General features: G+C 43.9%; 1 protein-coding gene across 1 annotated transcript in view; it reads left to right on the forward strand.

Annotated features, from left to right (window-relative positions):
* SEL1L3 (SEL1L family member 3) overlaps positions 1-9880 on the forward strand; it is a 113146-nt gene extending 103266 nt beyond the window's left edge. Inside the window, exon 17 of the mRNA XM_026456093.1 lies at positions 8717-9880. Within this exon, the coding sequence (XP_026311878.1) occupies positions 8717-8889 (173 nt within the window). The 3' untranslated portion in view covers positions 8890-9880. The remainder of the gene's footprint in view (positions 1-8716) is intronic.
* The last annotated feature ends 3795 nt before the right edge of the window (positions 9881-13675 follow it).

Consider the following 13675-nt stretch of genomic DNA (forward strand, 5'->3'; position numbering starts at 1 on the left):
CCCCTGGCAGCATGAAGTCTTCCCTTCCATTTCAGTCAAGCAATCAAATGTGTAAGAGGATAAACAAACACTCATAATGAATAAAAATCGTTGGCCACACGGACTCAAGAGGGAGGGACTGAGCAGGAATCGTAAAGTGGGCATTTAGTTGAGCACGATTTCCACTAATCATTGTTATTTTTCTGAGCTAGTATAGAATAGCAGTTAAGGACAAGCAAGCCTTACTTGCTTCTATTTGGGCTTAGAGTCCAGGCTTGGCTACTCATTAGCTGTATGACTTATGACAAGTTATTTAACCTTTCTGATCCCCAAATTTCTCATCAATACAATGAGGTTCTGAGAGTAGCTACTTCCCAGGAACATAAAATGAAAAAAATATTAAGTGAAAGAAAAATACACATAAGACACTTACCAAAATGACAACTGTAGTTAAACATTAGCTGTTATATTTATCTGGCATATAAAACCTTTCCAATAAATGTTAGCTCTTACATTTATCTCCTCTATTAGACCATAAGCTGAGTAAGAGGAAGGCCCCTGTCGTGTCATTTGCGATAACTCATGCATAGTCGGTACTCACACCCACAGATGTCTCTGGTCTCTCGAGAGAAAGAAAACTGATATTTTACCATCTCGGACGGCTACAAAAGGATATAATAAGCCATGGAGACAAACAGAGACATTTGCAAATGTATAGATTAGGACTGGACATGGCATTGGAGCATTTGTGTAGCTGTTATTTGTGGAGCAGATAATGAAAAGTGAAAGGGGTACACGTCACCGTCTCTTCCACGGTGAGAAGGAAGTCACTGTTGCAAGGAGCTAGTGCGAAATCATTTCTCTCTGATTTACCTGAGGAGGTTAACAGGGACCCATCAAAACCTTCTTGGCTTGATGCCCCATAGTCTGCCGGTTAATAAACTTCACTCGTGCAAATTCTGTCCCGTCCCTAAATTTGTTGCCAGGTATAGTCATTTATTTTGCATCTTGTCAGTGTTTTCCATTTCAAATTATCTTTGTCATTTTTACTCTGTAGAAATATTGTGATGATTATTACAAATGCAATTCCGTTAGAGGAACTGAAATTTGTCTTTATGATTTTATGCCAGCTGGTAGCCATGAAAATTCATGGGCGGGTGGAATTGCTTTGATCAGAAGTCATCTCTTTTTTCTGTCTCTATGCCTCCATTATTAGTCTCTTCACATTCTTGTCTCCGTGTCTCTCCTGTCCTGTGATGTTTTGCTTTTCCTATATCCCCATTGTTCTGTCATACATCATCATTTTTCTCAAACTTTTTCAATTGCTTTCTCCAGCACATACCTACTTCTTGCTTGACCAGTCTAAAGAAGGCTATGTTTGGATAGGATCATAAAAATTATTTAATTCTATGCCCTTTATTTTACAGATGAGGAAACTGAGGCAGAGAGGTGAAGTAGCTTTCCCAAATAAGGAAATAAAGACCAGGAGGCCAAGCACAGTGACTCACTCCTATAATTCCAACACTTTGACAGGCCCAGGAAGGAGGATCACTTGAGGTCAGGAGTTTGAGACCAACCTGGGCAACACAGCGAGACCCTGTCTCTAAAATAAAATAAAATAAAATAAATAAAATAAAATAAAAGTTATCCAGATGTGGTTGCACATGCCTGCAGTCCCAGCTACTGGGGAGGCTGAGGCAGGAGAGTCTTTTGCACCCAGGAGTTCAAGGCTGCAGTGAGCTATGATCACACCATGGCACTCCAGCCTGGGCAACAGAATGACACCCAGTCTCTAAAAAAGTGGAAGAAAAAAAAAAAGATTAAGAATGGATATAGGGCACCAGAAGTTCAAACTCATTTTTAGAATCACAGTACTTTAAAACAGTGATTGTCATCTGTCTCAAACCCATTGCCTCTCACATAGGAAATATTTTGTAATGAATTTTTTAGTACCTTGAAATGAAATTCGTGATGATTAACCCATCTGCACACATTTAAAATAATCAATATAGGGCCCTAACAGCAATATAAAAGGGAAATAAAAAGAAACTAATTATAATAAAATAATATTGATTTCAATAAGTACATTCTAGCCCAGTGCTTCCTAATTTTAATGTGCATATGAATCATCCAGGGTTCTTATTAAATGCAGATTCTGGTTCAGTAGGTTTTGGTTCAGTAGGTAAGCCCTGAGATTTGGCATTTCTACCAAACTCCTAGATGTTGCCCACACTGCTGTCTAGTAAAAGCATACTTCGGGTAGTAAGGGCTGAGAAGTATAAAAAAAAGAAGAAAAAAATTCCACACATTTCCAGAATGTGCCCCCACAGTAGTGTCTGCCAGCCCTGTTAGAACTAATGTTAAGAGTTGAAATATGGGACGGATATGGTGGTTCACTCCTGTAATCTCAGCACTTTGGGAGTGCGAGGTGGCTGGATCACCTGAGGTCATGAGTTCGAGACCAGCCTGGCTAACATGGCGAAAAGTCTATCTCTACTAAAAATAGAAAAATTTGCTGGGCATCGTGGCATGTGCCTGTAATCCCACCTACTTGGGAAGCCAAGGCATGAGAATTGCCTGAACCCCGGAGATGGAGGTTGCAGTGAGCTGAGATTGTACCACCACACTCCAGCCTGGGCAACAGAATGAGACCCTGTCTCAAAAAAAAAAAAAAAAAAACTTGTAGTACATTATTTTTGCATTTTAAAAAGTCCTCATCAAAGTGCAAATTTGTCAATAATTTTTGTATTTATTTATTTATTTATTTATTTAATTTATTTTTGAGATTGAGTTTCACTCTTGTTGCCCAGGCTGGAGTCTAATGGAACGATTTCGGCTCACCACAACCTCCGCCTTCTGGGTTCAAGCGATTCTCCTGCCTCCTCAGCCTCCCAAGTAGCAGGGAATACAGGCATGTGCCACCATGCCTGGCTAATTTTGTATTTTTGGTAGCTGGTCTTGAACTCCCAACCTCAGGTGATCTACCCACCTCAGCCTCCCAAAGTGCTGGGATTACAGGACTTTGTAAATAAGATCACACCTGACCTTATTCATTTATTTATTTATGTATGTATGTTGAGACAGATTCTCACTGTCGCCTAGGCTGGAGTACAGTGGTACAGTCTTGGCTCACTGCAACCCCCACCTCACGGACTCAGGTGATTCTCCTGCCTCAGCTGACTGAGTAGATGGAATTACAGGTGCGCGCCATCACCCCCAGCTGATTTTTGTACTTTTAGTAGAGACGGGGTTTCGGGGTTTCATCATGTTGGCCAGGCAGGTCTCGAACTCCTGACCTCAAGTGATCTACCTGCCTTGGACTCCCAAAGTGCTGGGACTACAGGCATAAGCCACTGCGCCTGGCCTGTCAATACTTTTTAAGTAAGAAGGTACTCCAGCAGCACAGTGGAGCTGATGGGATGATGGGGCAGGGAAATCGAGGCACGGACGAGGTGAGGAGAAGCTGCCGCAAAGGCGATGCTGCTCAGAGACCAAGTTTCTACCACTTGGTGTCTCCCCCATGAGCTGGCACAAGGTCCTGAGACCTGCCCCACAGCTGGGGGAAGACAGGGATGGGTGCATGTAGCAGCCATGGTGTTGTGAAACAAACTTTTTTTTTTTTTTTTTTTTGAGACGGAGTCTCGCTCTGTCGCCCAGGCTGGAGTGCAGTGGCCGGATCTCAGCTCACTGCAAGCTCCGCCTCCCGGGTTCACGCCATTCTCCTGCCTCAGCCTCCAGAGTAGCTGGGACTACAGGCGCCCGCCACCTCGCCCGGCTAGTTTTTTTTGTATTTTTTAGTAAAGACGGGGTTTCACCGGGTTAGCCAGGATGGTCTCGATCTCCTGACCTCGTGATCTGCCTGTCTCGGCCTCCCAAAGTGCTGGGATTACAGGTTTGAGCCACTGTGCCCGGCCTGAAACAAACTTAATAATGAACTATGGGTGCTGACTGACAGTGTGAAAAAGAGGAAACGGATTTGAGAGTGAGAAGCCTCCCGTCAGCAGCTTGGGGTGAGGATTGTTGCTATAAGTTAGAGAGTTTTGTCATTTTGTGATTCGCATTTTTTCCAGTCGTTTTTAAAAAGTAATGATTTATAGTCAAGACTTGCAGTTGAGCTGTCCATCCATTTTGCGTTCAGCTCCAACTACCTTCATTTTCCTCCTGAGTTTATATGCTCTGTGATATATGGTTGACACGTCATGGCATTTGCCACATTAAATTGTCCTGCATTCAGAAGGCTAGCAGTGCAGGACGGTAGTTAACAGCATTGGTGTGGAAGGCATGCTGCTAAGATTCTGGCCCTGCCACTAGCTAGCTATGTGACCTTGGGCAAAGGAAGAAGCCCATCTGTGCCTCAATTCCCTCTTCTGTAAGTAGTAGAAATAATAGTACACCCACTGCCTGTTGTAGTTGAGATAACCAAATGAGGTAACACATGCAAAGTGTTTAAAACTCCACAAATGGGCCGGGCACAGTGGCTCACACCTAGCACTTTGGGAAGCCAAGGCAGGTAGATCATCTGAGGTCAGGAGTTTGAGACCAATCTGACCAACATGGTGAAACCCCATCTCTACTAAAAATACAAAAATTAGCTGGGCATGGTGGCGCATGCCTGTAATTCCAGCTACTTGGGAGGCTGAGGCAGGAGAATCGCCTGAAGCTGGGAGGCAGAGGCTGCAGAGAGCCGAGATCGCGCCATTGCACTCCAGCCTCGGCAACAAGAGTGAAACTCCATCTCAAAAACAAAACAAAACAAAGCAAAACCACAAATGTTAGCTGCTAGTTCTCAAGGAGTATGTCTTCTGGGGTACTTTACCTGCAATTAAAGCATGCTGACACTAGGTAACACCTACACATAAATAGCTTGATTTACCTCAGAATCAGACATAAAGACCAAAGCCTAGTATGCTTTTCTTTGCTATTAGACTCTTTCTAAAACATTCAACTTTTTTTTTTTTTTGGAGATGGAATCTCACCCTATTGCCCAGGCTGGAGTGCAGTGGTGAGATCTCAGCTCACTGCAACCACTACCTTCTGAGTTCAAGCGATTCTCCTGCCTCAGCCTCCTGAGTAGCTGGGACTACGGGTGTGTAGTATTAGCCACCACACCCAGCTAATTTTTGTATTTTTAGTAGAGATAGGGTTTCACCATGTTGGCTGGGCTGGTCTTGAACTCCTGACCTCAAGTGATCCGCCCACCTCAGCCTCCCAAAGTATTGGGATTACAAGCATGAGCCACCGCACCTGGCCCATTCAACTATTTTTTTTTTTTTTTTTTTTTTTTTGAGATGGAGTCTTACTCTGTCACCAGGCTGGAGCGCAGTGGCATTATCTCGGCTCACTGCAACCTCCGCCTCCCGGATTCAAGCAATTATTCTGCCTCAGCCTCCTGAGTAGCTGGGATTACAGGTGCACACCACCACACCCAGCTAATTTTTGTATTTTTAGTAGAGACGGGGTTTCACCATGTTGGTCAGGCTGGTCTTGAACTCATGGCCTCATGATCTGCCTGCCTTGGCCTCCCAAAGTGCTGGGATTACAGGCGTGAGTCACCACACCCGGCCCATTCAACTATTTTTTAAAGCATTTCAACGAAGACATTGACTATCTATCAAAAATACCAAGATAGCTCAATTGGTACTTTCAATAGATGAGTCAATGTCTTGATCTTCATCATATATATTTATATATGTAAAGAATACGTATATTTATATATAAAGAATATATATTTATTTATATATATAAAGAATACATGTATATTTATGGATAAATATATATTCTTTCCTTCAAGGGAACTTGTGTTTGACTCCTGGCTCACATCCCACCAGGCAGCTCAGTCTTTCTTGCGACTTATGCCTCCCACGGTGGTGGAAAGGTCACTGGGTTTGGGTGGCCCTAGGGTCGCTCAGATAATCACCAGTCTGATAGTAGGACACACATCACCCTGGGCCTACACTGTTCCCCCAGGTCCATTGGCTTTGCAGCTTCTGGGTCACCTGGGCACTCCATCATCTTTGCCAAAGCCAAGTGCCATTAGCCTTTCTTCTCCCAAGTCTTCATTTCTGATTGCTGATGGGGCAAGGTAGAGGCCCTGCTGTGGGTACAACCCAAGGACTCCAAGAAGCTCCTTTCCTCACCTGTTGCATCTCAAAAGGGCTCTCCTTTGTCCACTCTTTGGGAGGGTACACCAAGCATCATTGCCTTAATGGACCAGGCTTTTGAAAAACAAAAAAATCCCACAGTCAAGTCTATGTCTGGAGCCGTCTCCACTTCTGCCCGGCCACAAACCTGCCCTGAGACCAAAAAATCATGGAGCCTGGCCAGTTGCCTGAAGGAAGCTAAAGGCAAGAACAGAAGGGGAAAATAGAAGTCACTATTTCAAAGAAAGAACCCTGCCTTACTAATATCATGTCAACTTTATGTCTCAATAGAATACACCATATAGAGCAAGATTTGTAGAACTACTAGTTCCTCGGTACAACTAGGTAACCTTTTAAACCAACGTCAACCTATTCAATACATTTATAACTTAAGACAACTCATTCCTTCTGGCTAAGTGGTTAGCCTAATGTTCTTTTAAAAAGAGTAAGGTGATATGTATAAGATTAATTAAGCCTTTTCCTACTGTTTCCTGTCATCTACATTTCCAGCTAATGAGGTTTCTACTAAAATTATAGTAAAATGTCACAAAGCAGTGCTTATGAAGAAAGCAGTAGCCTTACAGTCAGAGAGATTTTATGAGGAGGTTGTACTCCTGTCCTATCTCATTAGCTTGACATCTTACCAGTATCTCCACTCCTGAAAAGTGTTTCGGTGACATGAATCCGGTCTCTGCTAGATCCAGAGGCCCAGAGGAAGTCGGCATGATCTTACTTATAGCATACAATTTCTAGGGCTTTCCCCTTTATACCGCCTTTGTGCAAACATTCTCTCATTTTAGGATGAATTCAACATAGTCCCACGTATTCTTTCTTTTTTGCTTCCATCTGGTCAGTCGGCAAGCAGATGTTCTTCCTAACAACAGCAGAGATCAGCAAACTTTTTCTGTAAAGGACCAGATAATAAACATCTTGGGTCCTCAAGGATGTCTTGGTCACAACTACTCCACTCTGCCACTGTAGCTGAAAAGCAGCCATTGTGGCTGGGTTTCTTTTTTCTTTTTTTTTTTTTCTTTCTTTCTTTCTTTTTTTTTTTTTTTTTTTGAGACGGAATCTCGCTCTGTCACCCAGGCTGGAATGCAGTGGCCCAATCTCAGCTCACTGCAACCTCCGCCTCCCAGGTTCAAGCAATTCTCCTGCTTTAGCCACCCGAGTAGTTGGGATGACAGGCACGCGCCACCACACCCAGCTAATTTTTGTATTTTTTATAGAGACGGGGTTTCACCGTGTTGGCCAGGCTGGTCTCAAACTCCTGACCTTGGGTTATCTGCCTGCCTGGGCCTCCCAAAGTGCTGGGATTACAGGCATGAGCCACGGCGCAAAGCCTGTGGCTGGGTTTCTAATAAATCTTTACTATGGATGCAAAATTTGAATTTCATATGTTTTTCACATGTCACGAAATATTACTCCTTTTCTGTTCAACCGTGTAGAAACTGTTTTTTAACCATGAGCCATACAAAAGCAATGACTACGTTTGGCCCATGGGCTGCAGTTTGGGCCAGTTCTTGATAATTCTCACTAATGTACAGAAAATGGTCCCCCAGGCAGCAAATAATTCACAAATCACTCTTATTTGGCTCTGGAATATACTCTGTAATTTTTTAAACAGCATGCTTATTGTCCTGGTTACCTTGATTCTAGTCCAGTAATAAAATTAGTGCACATTCCAGGTGAGCACAGACAAAGAGGCCACTTTAAAATTAGGCCGGGCTGTGGGGGTCTTGTGCAGTGATTGCAAACCCCCCAGTGGAAGAGGGGGAGTCCTCACACAGATAATGACTAACTTCCTGTAGAGACATCGAACATTTTTACTACGCTCTTACCAAAGATTTAAACAGTGGCAATGCTAATTATACATTCTTTCTACATTTACACATTGGCACTTTTAAAAAAAAAAATCAGAAAACTGATTGCTGATTTATCTTGTTACCGTGGTGATTTAAACATTTCCCTGAGCTTGAAAATACATGCCTCAATACTTCATTAACTTCCTCAGAGATCATCAGGAAGGCAAGTCTTAGGATCAAAGTGGGTTTCAAGATCATCTAATCCAAGACTCTGAGTTCACAAGTCACGAAACTGAGGCCCAGGAGACTCAAACATTCTACAACCAAAATGTCTGCTGTCTATATCTATCCCAAGGTCACTTGTTAGCAGCAGATGAATGAGACTTGCCCAAACCAGTTCTCCTGACTGTTGCAAAATGGTCTTTGTACCTCATCATTAGGGCTCTAATCACTAGATCACCTGCCAGAGTAGTGGCCACGACCTCTTCTGTAGGTACTGGAAAGGGCCCGAAGAATTCCTGCATATATCCAGAAAAGCCAGAAGTTTGGGGACCCATTCTTGAACTTCCTAGAATGTCCCCTTGGAGATGAGCATTGACACTTGGAGGTGAAACTCTTGAAGGGTGTTTATTTAGAAATCAGATTGTCAGCATGTGGTGCCATCTTCTTAAACTTAGATAATGGGCCCAGAGTCGCCTGGCTAGTTAGTGTCAGAGTCATTAGACTAGATGCATCTCTCCTGGCTTGCCAGAGTCTAGGTGCGGTTGTACGTCCTGAATGCACTGTTTTGAGTATTCAGCACCTGCTGTGCATGTGTCTCTGCAGCGAGCGATCCCCCTCCAAGACCATCCCAGGCCTCCCCAGACACTGCCACGTCCACTGCAAGTCCAGCTGTGACTCCAGCTGCAGATGCCTCTGACCAAGACCAGCCCACAGTCACTAATAACCTGGAGCCACGTGGGTGAACTGTCCACTCCGGTTCTCTCCGGATGAGAGAGAATCCTTTCAACAGCTGATATTGGGAAGCTGGGGCCAGGGCATGATCCTGATAAACACCTTAAATGTCTTGTCAACTGGATGCAAATTTTGCAATTGGTGTCCTTTTTTTTAAAAGTCAAATTACAAGGAAGTACCCAGATCAGGCAGTGGTAATCCCAAAGGTCATCAAACACATACAAGGAACATCTTGATCATAGGGCATGTGGGGAGGGCTACTGGGTCATCACAGCCTTTATTCCAGTGATTGTATGTATTAGGAGTCACAGCTTGCCCTGTGGCAGATCTGGATTCTTATACACTAAGATGTGTCTTAAGAATCGTCGTGCGTGGTTCATTCCTTTATCAAAGAACAGAAAGTTATGACTACTCTACAGGGTAGATAATATTTTGGTACCTGTGTTTGCCACAGCCCTGTTCCTCAAAGCCGAATTGATAGATTTCTCTTTGACTTCCAAGACCGAGCAGTTATAAGTCACCTTGAAGTAAATTGTTTATGCCTGGAAATGCAGGGAGGGCGATAGCTTTGTAAATTGGTTTACATTTTTCTCCTTGAATTTGTCTAGGGTCGCAGCGCTTCCGAATCATTTAATGACATTGTAGGATATCTTTTACATTTCGATTGCAATCCATGAAATTACATTTAGAAGATTCTTAGTACTTAACTGTAGTCTTCTCCATGAATTACCCATTAGAATAGACCGGCAGCAACGGAATATGCAGAAAGTAAGCCTTTAGCTTATAGTTTCATCCCTACCCCTTATGCCTGCCTGAGTCGTACAGGGATGTGTGTGTGTGTGTGTGTGAGAGAGAGAGAGAGAGGAAGAGAAAGAGCAGAATGTCTGTATACTACATGCTGCTAAGGTAGTAAATAAATCAGTAATGCAATATTGTGGGTCCAAACTACTCTTTGCACTACTTTATTTACAGTAGTAAATAAAATTATTTTTATACAATTGACTACCAGAAAGTGTTTTTTTTTTCCTTTTTTATAATTACTGTTACCATACAAAGTCTAAAGGTCCATGCATTCTCCTTGAGGAGGGAAAAAAGAAAAGTCCTGATGAGAGGGCTTATTTTTCATAACCCATTAACATTTGCAGATAGGAAGGTGGCAGGAGGCTTCTCTCCAGGAATCCTGAGCTCAGGTCTGGCCTTAGAATGTTTGCACAGCATCAGACATTGTTTCAGGGCTTCGTGCTGCTCTGAACCTGGGCTCTGTGTTCATTCCAGGCTAAGCTTGCAGTTCATCCTCCTCCTCCTCCTATGAGTGCTGCTCCTGTTTTAGCAAATGTTGTCTCTCCTATTTGCAAAAAAGCCAGAGGTTGAAGGCTGACAGTCCTGGATTCAAATTCTGGTCCTGTAACTGACAAGCTCAGTAACCTTAGGTGAGTGATTAACCTTCTCTGAGTCTCAGATTCCTGTGCTATAAGATGGGATGATGAAAACCACCACTTAGGCTTTTTATGAGGCCTAAGCGAAATAATATATGTGAACCCTACAGGATATGGTCTTGTATTAGGTCGTTCTTGCATTGCTATTAACTAAATACCTGAGACAGGGTAATTTATAAAGAAAAGAGGTTTAATTAGCTCAGAGTCGTGCAGACTGTACAGGAAACAAGGTGCTGATAGCTATTTGACTTCCAGGAAGGCCTCAGGAAACTTTCAATCATGGCAGAAGGCGAAGGCGGAGCAGACATGTCTTACATGGCCAGAGCAGGAGCAAGAGAGACCGAGGCAGGTGCCACAGACTTTTATTTATTTTATTTTTGTTTCTCTCTACAGATAGATAGAGCTCTATATCTATCTATATATGGAGAGAGAATATATGTATTTAAATATATATTTGAATATATATACATTTATGTGTATATATATATATATTTTTTTTTGAGATAATCTCAATGTCACCCAGGCTGGAGTACAGTGACACGATCTTGGCTCACTGCAACCTCCCCCTCCTAGGTTCTGGTGCCTCAGCTTCTGAGTAGTTGCGACTGCAAGCATGTGCCACCATGCCTAGCTAAGTTTTTTGTATTTTTAGTAGAAACAGTGTTTTGCCATGTTGCCCAGGCTGGTCTTGAACTCTGGAGCTCAGGCAATCCACCTGCCTTGGCCTCCCAAAGTGCTGGGATTATAGGCGTGAGCCACCGCGCCCAGCCTATTACATACTTTTTTGTTTTTATTTTTTATATTTTTTGCCACACACTTTTAAACAACCTGCTCTCACGAGAACTCACTACCATGAGGACAGCATCAATGGGATGGTGCTAACCCATTCATGAGAAATTCATCCCCATTATCCAATCACCTCCTGCCAGGGCTCGCCTCCAACATGGGGGATTACATTTCAATACTGAGATGTGAGCAAAGCAAACATCCAAACTATATCAGGTCCTAAATATGGTAGGTCATTATTTTTATAACATAAGAAAGAGCAGTCTGAGGGGCCAGAGAGTGGCTCTGCTCTACTGAGATCCTCTCTTCATGGCAAACACACGCATTTCCAATCTGTTGGGAACATGAGCTCACAGCTACACACCACACTGGGAATTGCCCTAAGCTGCTGGGATCTGCCCAAGGGCATACCCGTGCAAGAGCAGCCCATGGCTAGTGGCTCCCTGATGTAGGCAGAGTTTCTCAATCTCAGCACTATTGACATTTGAGCTGGATGGTTCTTTGTTGGGGGGCAGGGTTGTCTTGTGCATTGTTGAATGTTAAACAGCACCTCTGGCCTCTAATTAATGAATGCTACAGTGGACACTCGCCACCCCTGCTTCCCAGTGTGACAGCCAAACACCTCCTTAGGAGCAAAATCACACTCCCTTCACCTTGAGAATGACTGATGTAGGAAAACAGAGGTCCCTTGCCTCAATTTGGAACAGGGCTGAAGGGCAGGGCATCCCAGCTCCAAAACTCCATGTTGGTTGCAACCTCACTGAATGCAACTTCTCCTCACTCTGCCCTATTCTGCCTTCCTCGTGTTCTTTTTTTTTTTTTTTTTTTTTTTTTTTTTGAGATTGAGTCTTGCTCTGCCACCCAAGCTGCAGGAGGACAGTGGCGTGATCGTGATCTTGGCTCACTGCATCCTCCATCTCCCAGGCTCAAGAGATTTTCCAGCCCCAGCCTCCCGAGTAGCTGGGATTACAGGCCCGTGCCACCATGCCCACCTAATTTTAATATTTTTCGTAGAGGTGGGTTTTGCCACGTTGGCTAAGCAGGTCTCGAACTCCTGACCTCAAATGATCTACCCACCGCAGCCTCCCAAAGTGCTGGGATTACAGGTGTCAGGCACCATGCCTGGCGTTTCTGCCTCTCCTCGTGTTCTTACAGGATTTTCCAACACTGATCCCCAGAAATCTTCACACCCAACTCTGTACCTCAATTTCTAAAACAAAACAACAACAACAACAAACCCTAATGTATTAGTTTGCTGGGGCTGCCATAACCAAGTACCAAATACTGGGTACTTGAACAACAGAAATTTATTTTTTCACAGTTTTGGAGGCTGGAAGTCCAAGATCAAGGCGTCAGCAGGATTGATTCCTTCTCAGTCCTCTCTCCTTGGCTCATAGATGGTTGTCATCTTTCGGGGTCTTCACATGGTCTCTCCTCTGCGTGTGTCTGTGTCTTAGTCTCTTCTCATAAGGACACCAGCCATATTGGATTAAGACCCACACACATTTGTTGGGGAGCAGGTTGTCTTGTGCATTGTAGAATGTTAAACAGCACCCCTGGCCTCTAATTAATGAATGCCTGCAGTGGGCGCCAGCACGCAGTGGCTCATGCCTGTAATCCCAGCACTTTGGGAGGCAGAGGCGGCTGGATCACTTGAGGTCAGGAATTTGAGACCAGCCTGGCCAACATGGTGAAACCTTGTCTCTAATAAAAATACAAAAATTAGCTGGGTGTGGTGGTGCATGCCTCTAATCCCAGCTACTCGGGAGGCTGAAGCATGCACATCGCTTGAATCTGAGAGGTGGAGGTTGTGGTGAGCTGAGATTCTGCTGTGCCATTGCACTCCAGGCTGGGTGCCAGAGTGAGACTCCATCTCAAAACAAAACAAAACAAACAAACAAAAGGCCGTATCTTCAAATACTGTCACATTCTGAGGTACTTGGGGTTAGGACTTCAACATGAGAATTTGGTGGCAGGACACAATTCAGCCCTTACCACCAATAGCCCTTACACCATGGAAGGCTGGTTCCAGTCCAGCATATGGACTCACTCATGGGATCCATCCTGGTCTGCTCAGCTCCAAATGAGGTTGGGAAATGCTGGCATGGTTCTGGGGTCAAACCTGGGTTCAGGTGAAGCTGGTAAGCTAATTGTCAATTCATGTCCCTCCTTAGACATCTGTCCTCCAGGGATTTCTCAAGGCTATATGATCTGGATCCATCACACACCTTCTCAAGCCCCAATCTTCCTCTTCTCTCCTTAAATTCTAAACTGAATTTCCACAAGCCTAGTGTCCAAGCTGGTTGGAATAGAACCCTGCACAGTTAAGGCAACGTGGGGTAGGAGGGAAGGAAAAAGGAAATAGGAGGTGTGAAGGAAAAATAAATATTGGGACTCCCAAATCATAAGCTAAAAGGAAAAGTCAAGCTGGGAATAGCTTAGGGCGAACCTGCCTCCCAGTCTATTCAAAGTCATCCCTCTGCTCACTGAGATAAATGCGTATCTGATTGCCTCCTTTGGAAAAGCTAATGAGAATCTCCAAAGATTGCAACTGTTAGTCTCTCGCCTATCTGTG

Source organism: Piliocolobus tephrosceles, chromosome 3 (genome assembly GCF_002776525.5).
Source record: "Piliocolobus tephrosceles isolate RC106 chromosome 3, ASM277652v3, whole genome shotgun sequence".
Classification (NCBI taxonomy): domain Eukaryota; kingdom Metazoa; phylum Chordata; class Mammalia; order Primates; family Cercopithecidae; genus Piliocolobus; species Piliocolobus tephrosceles.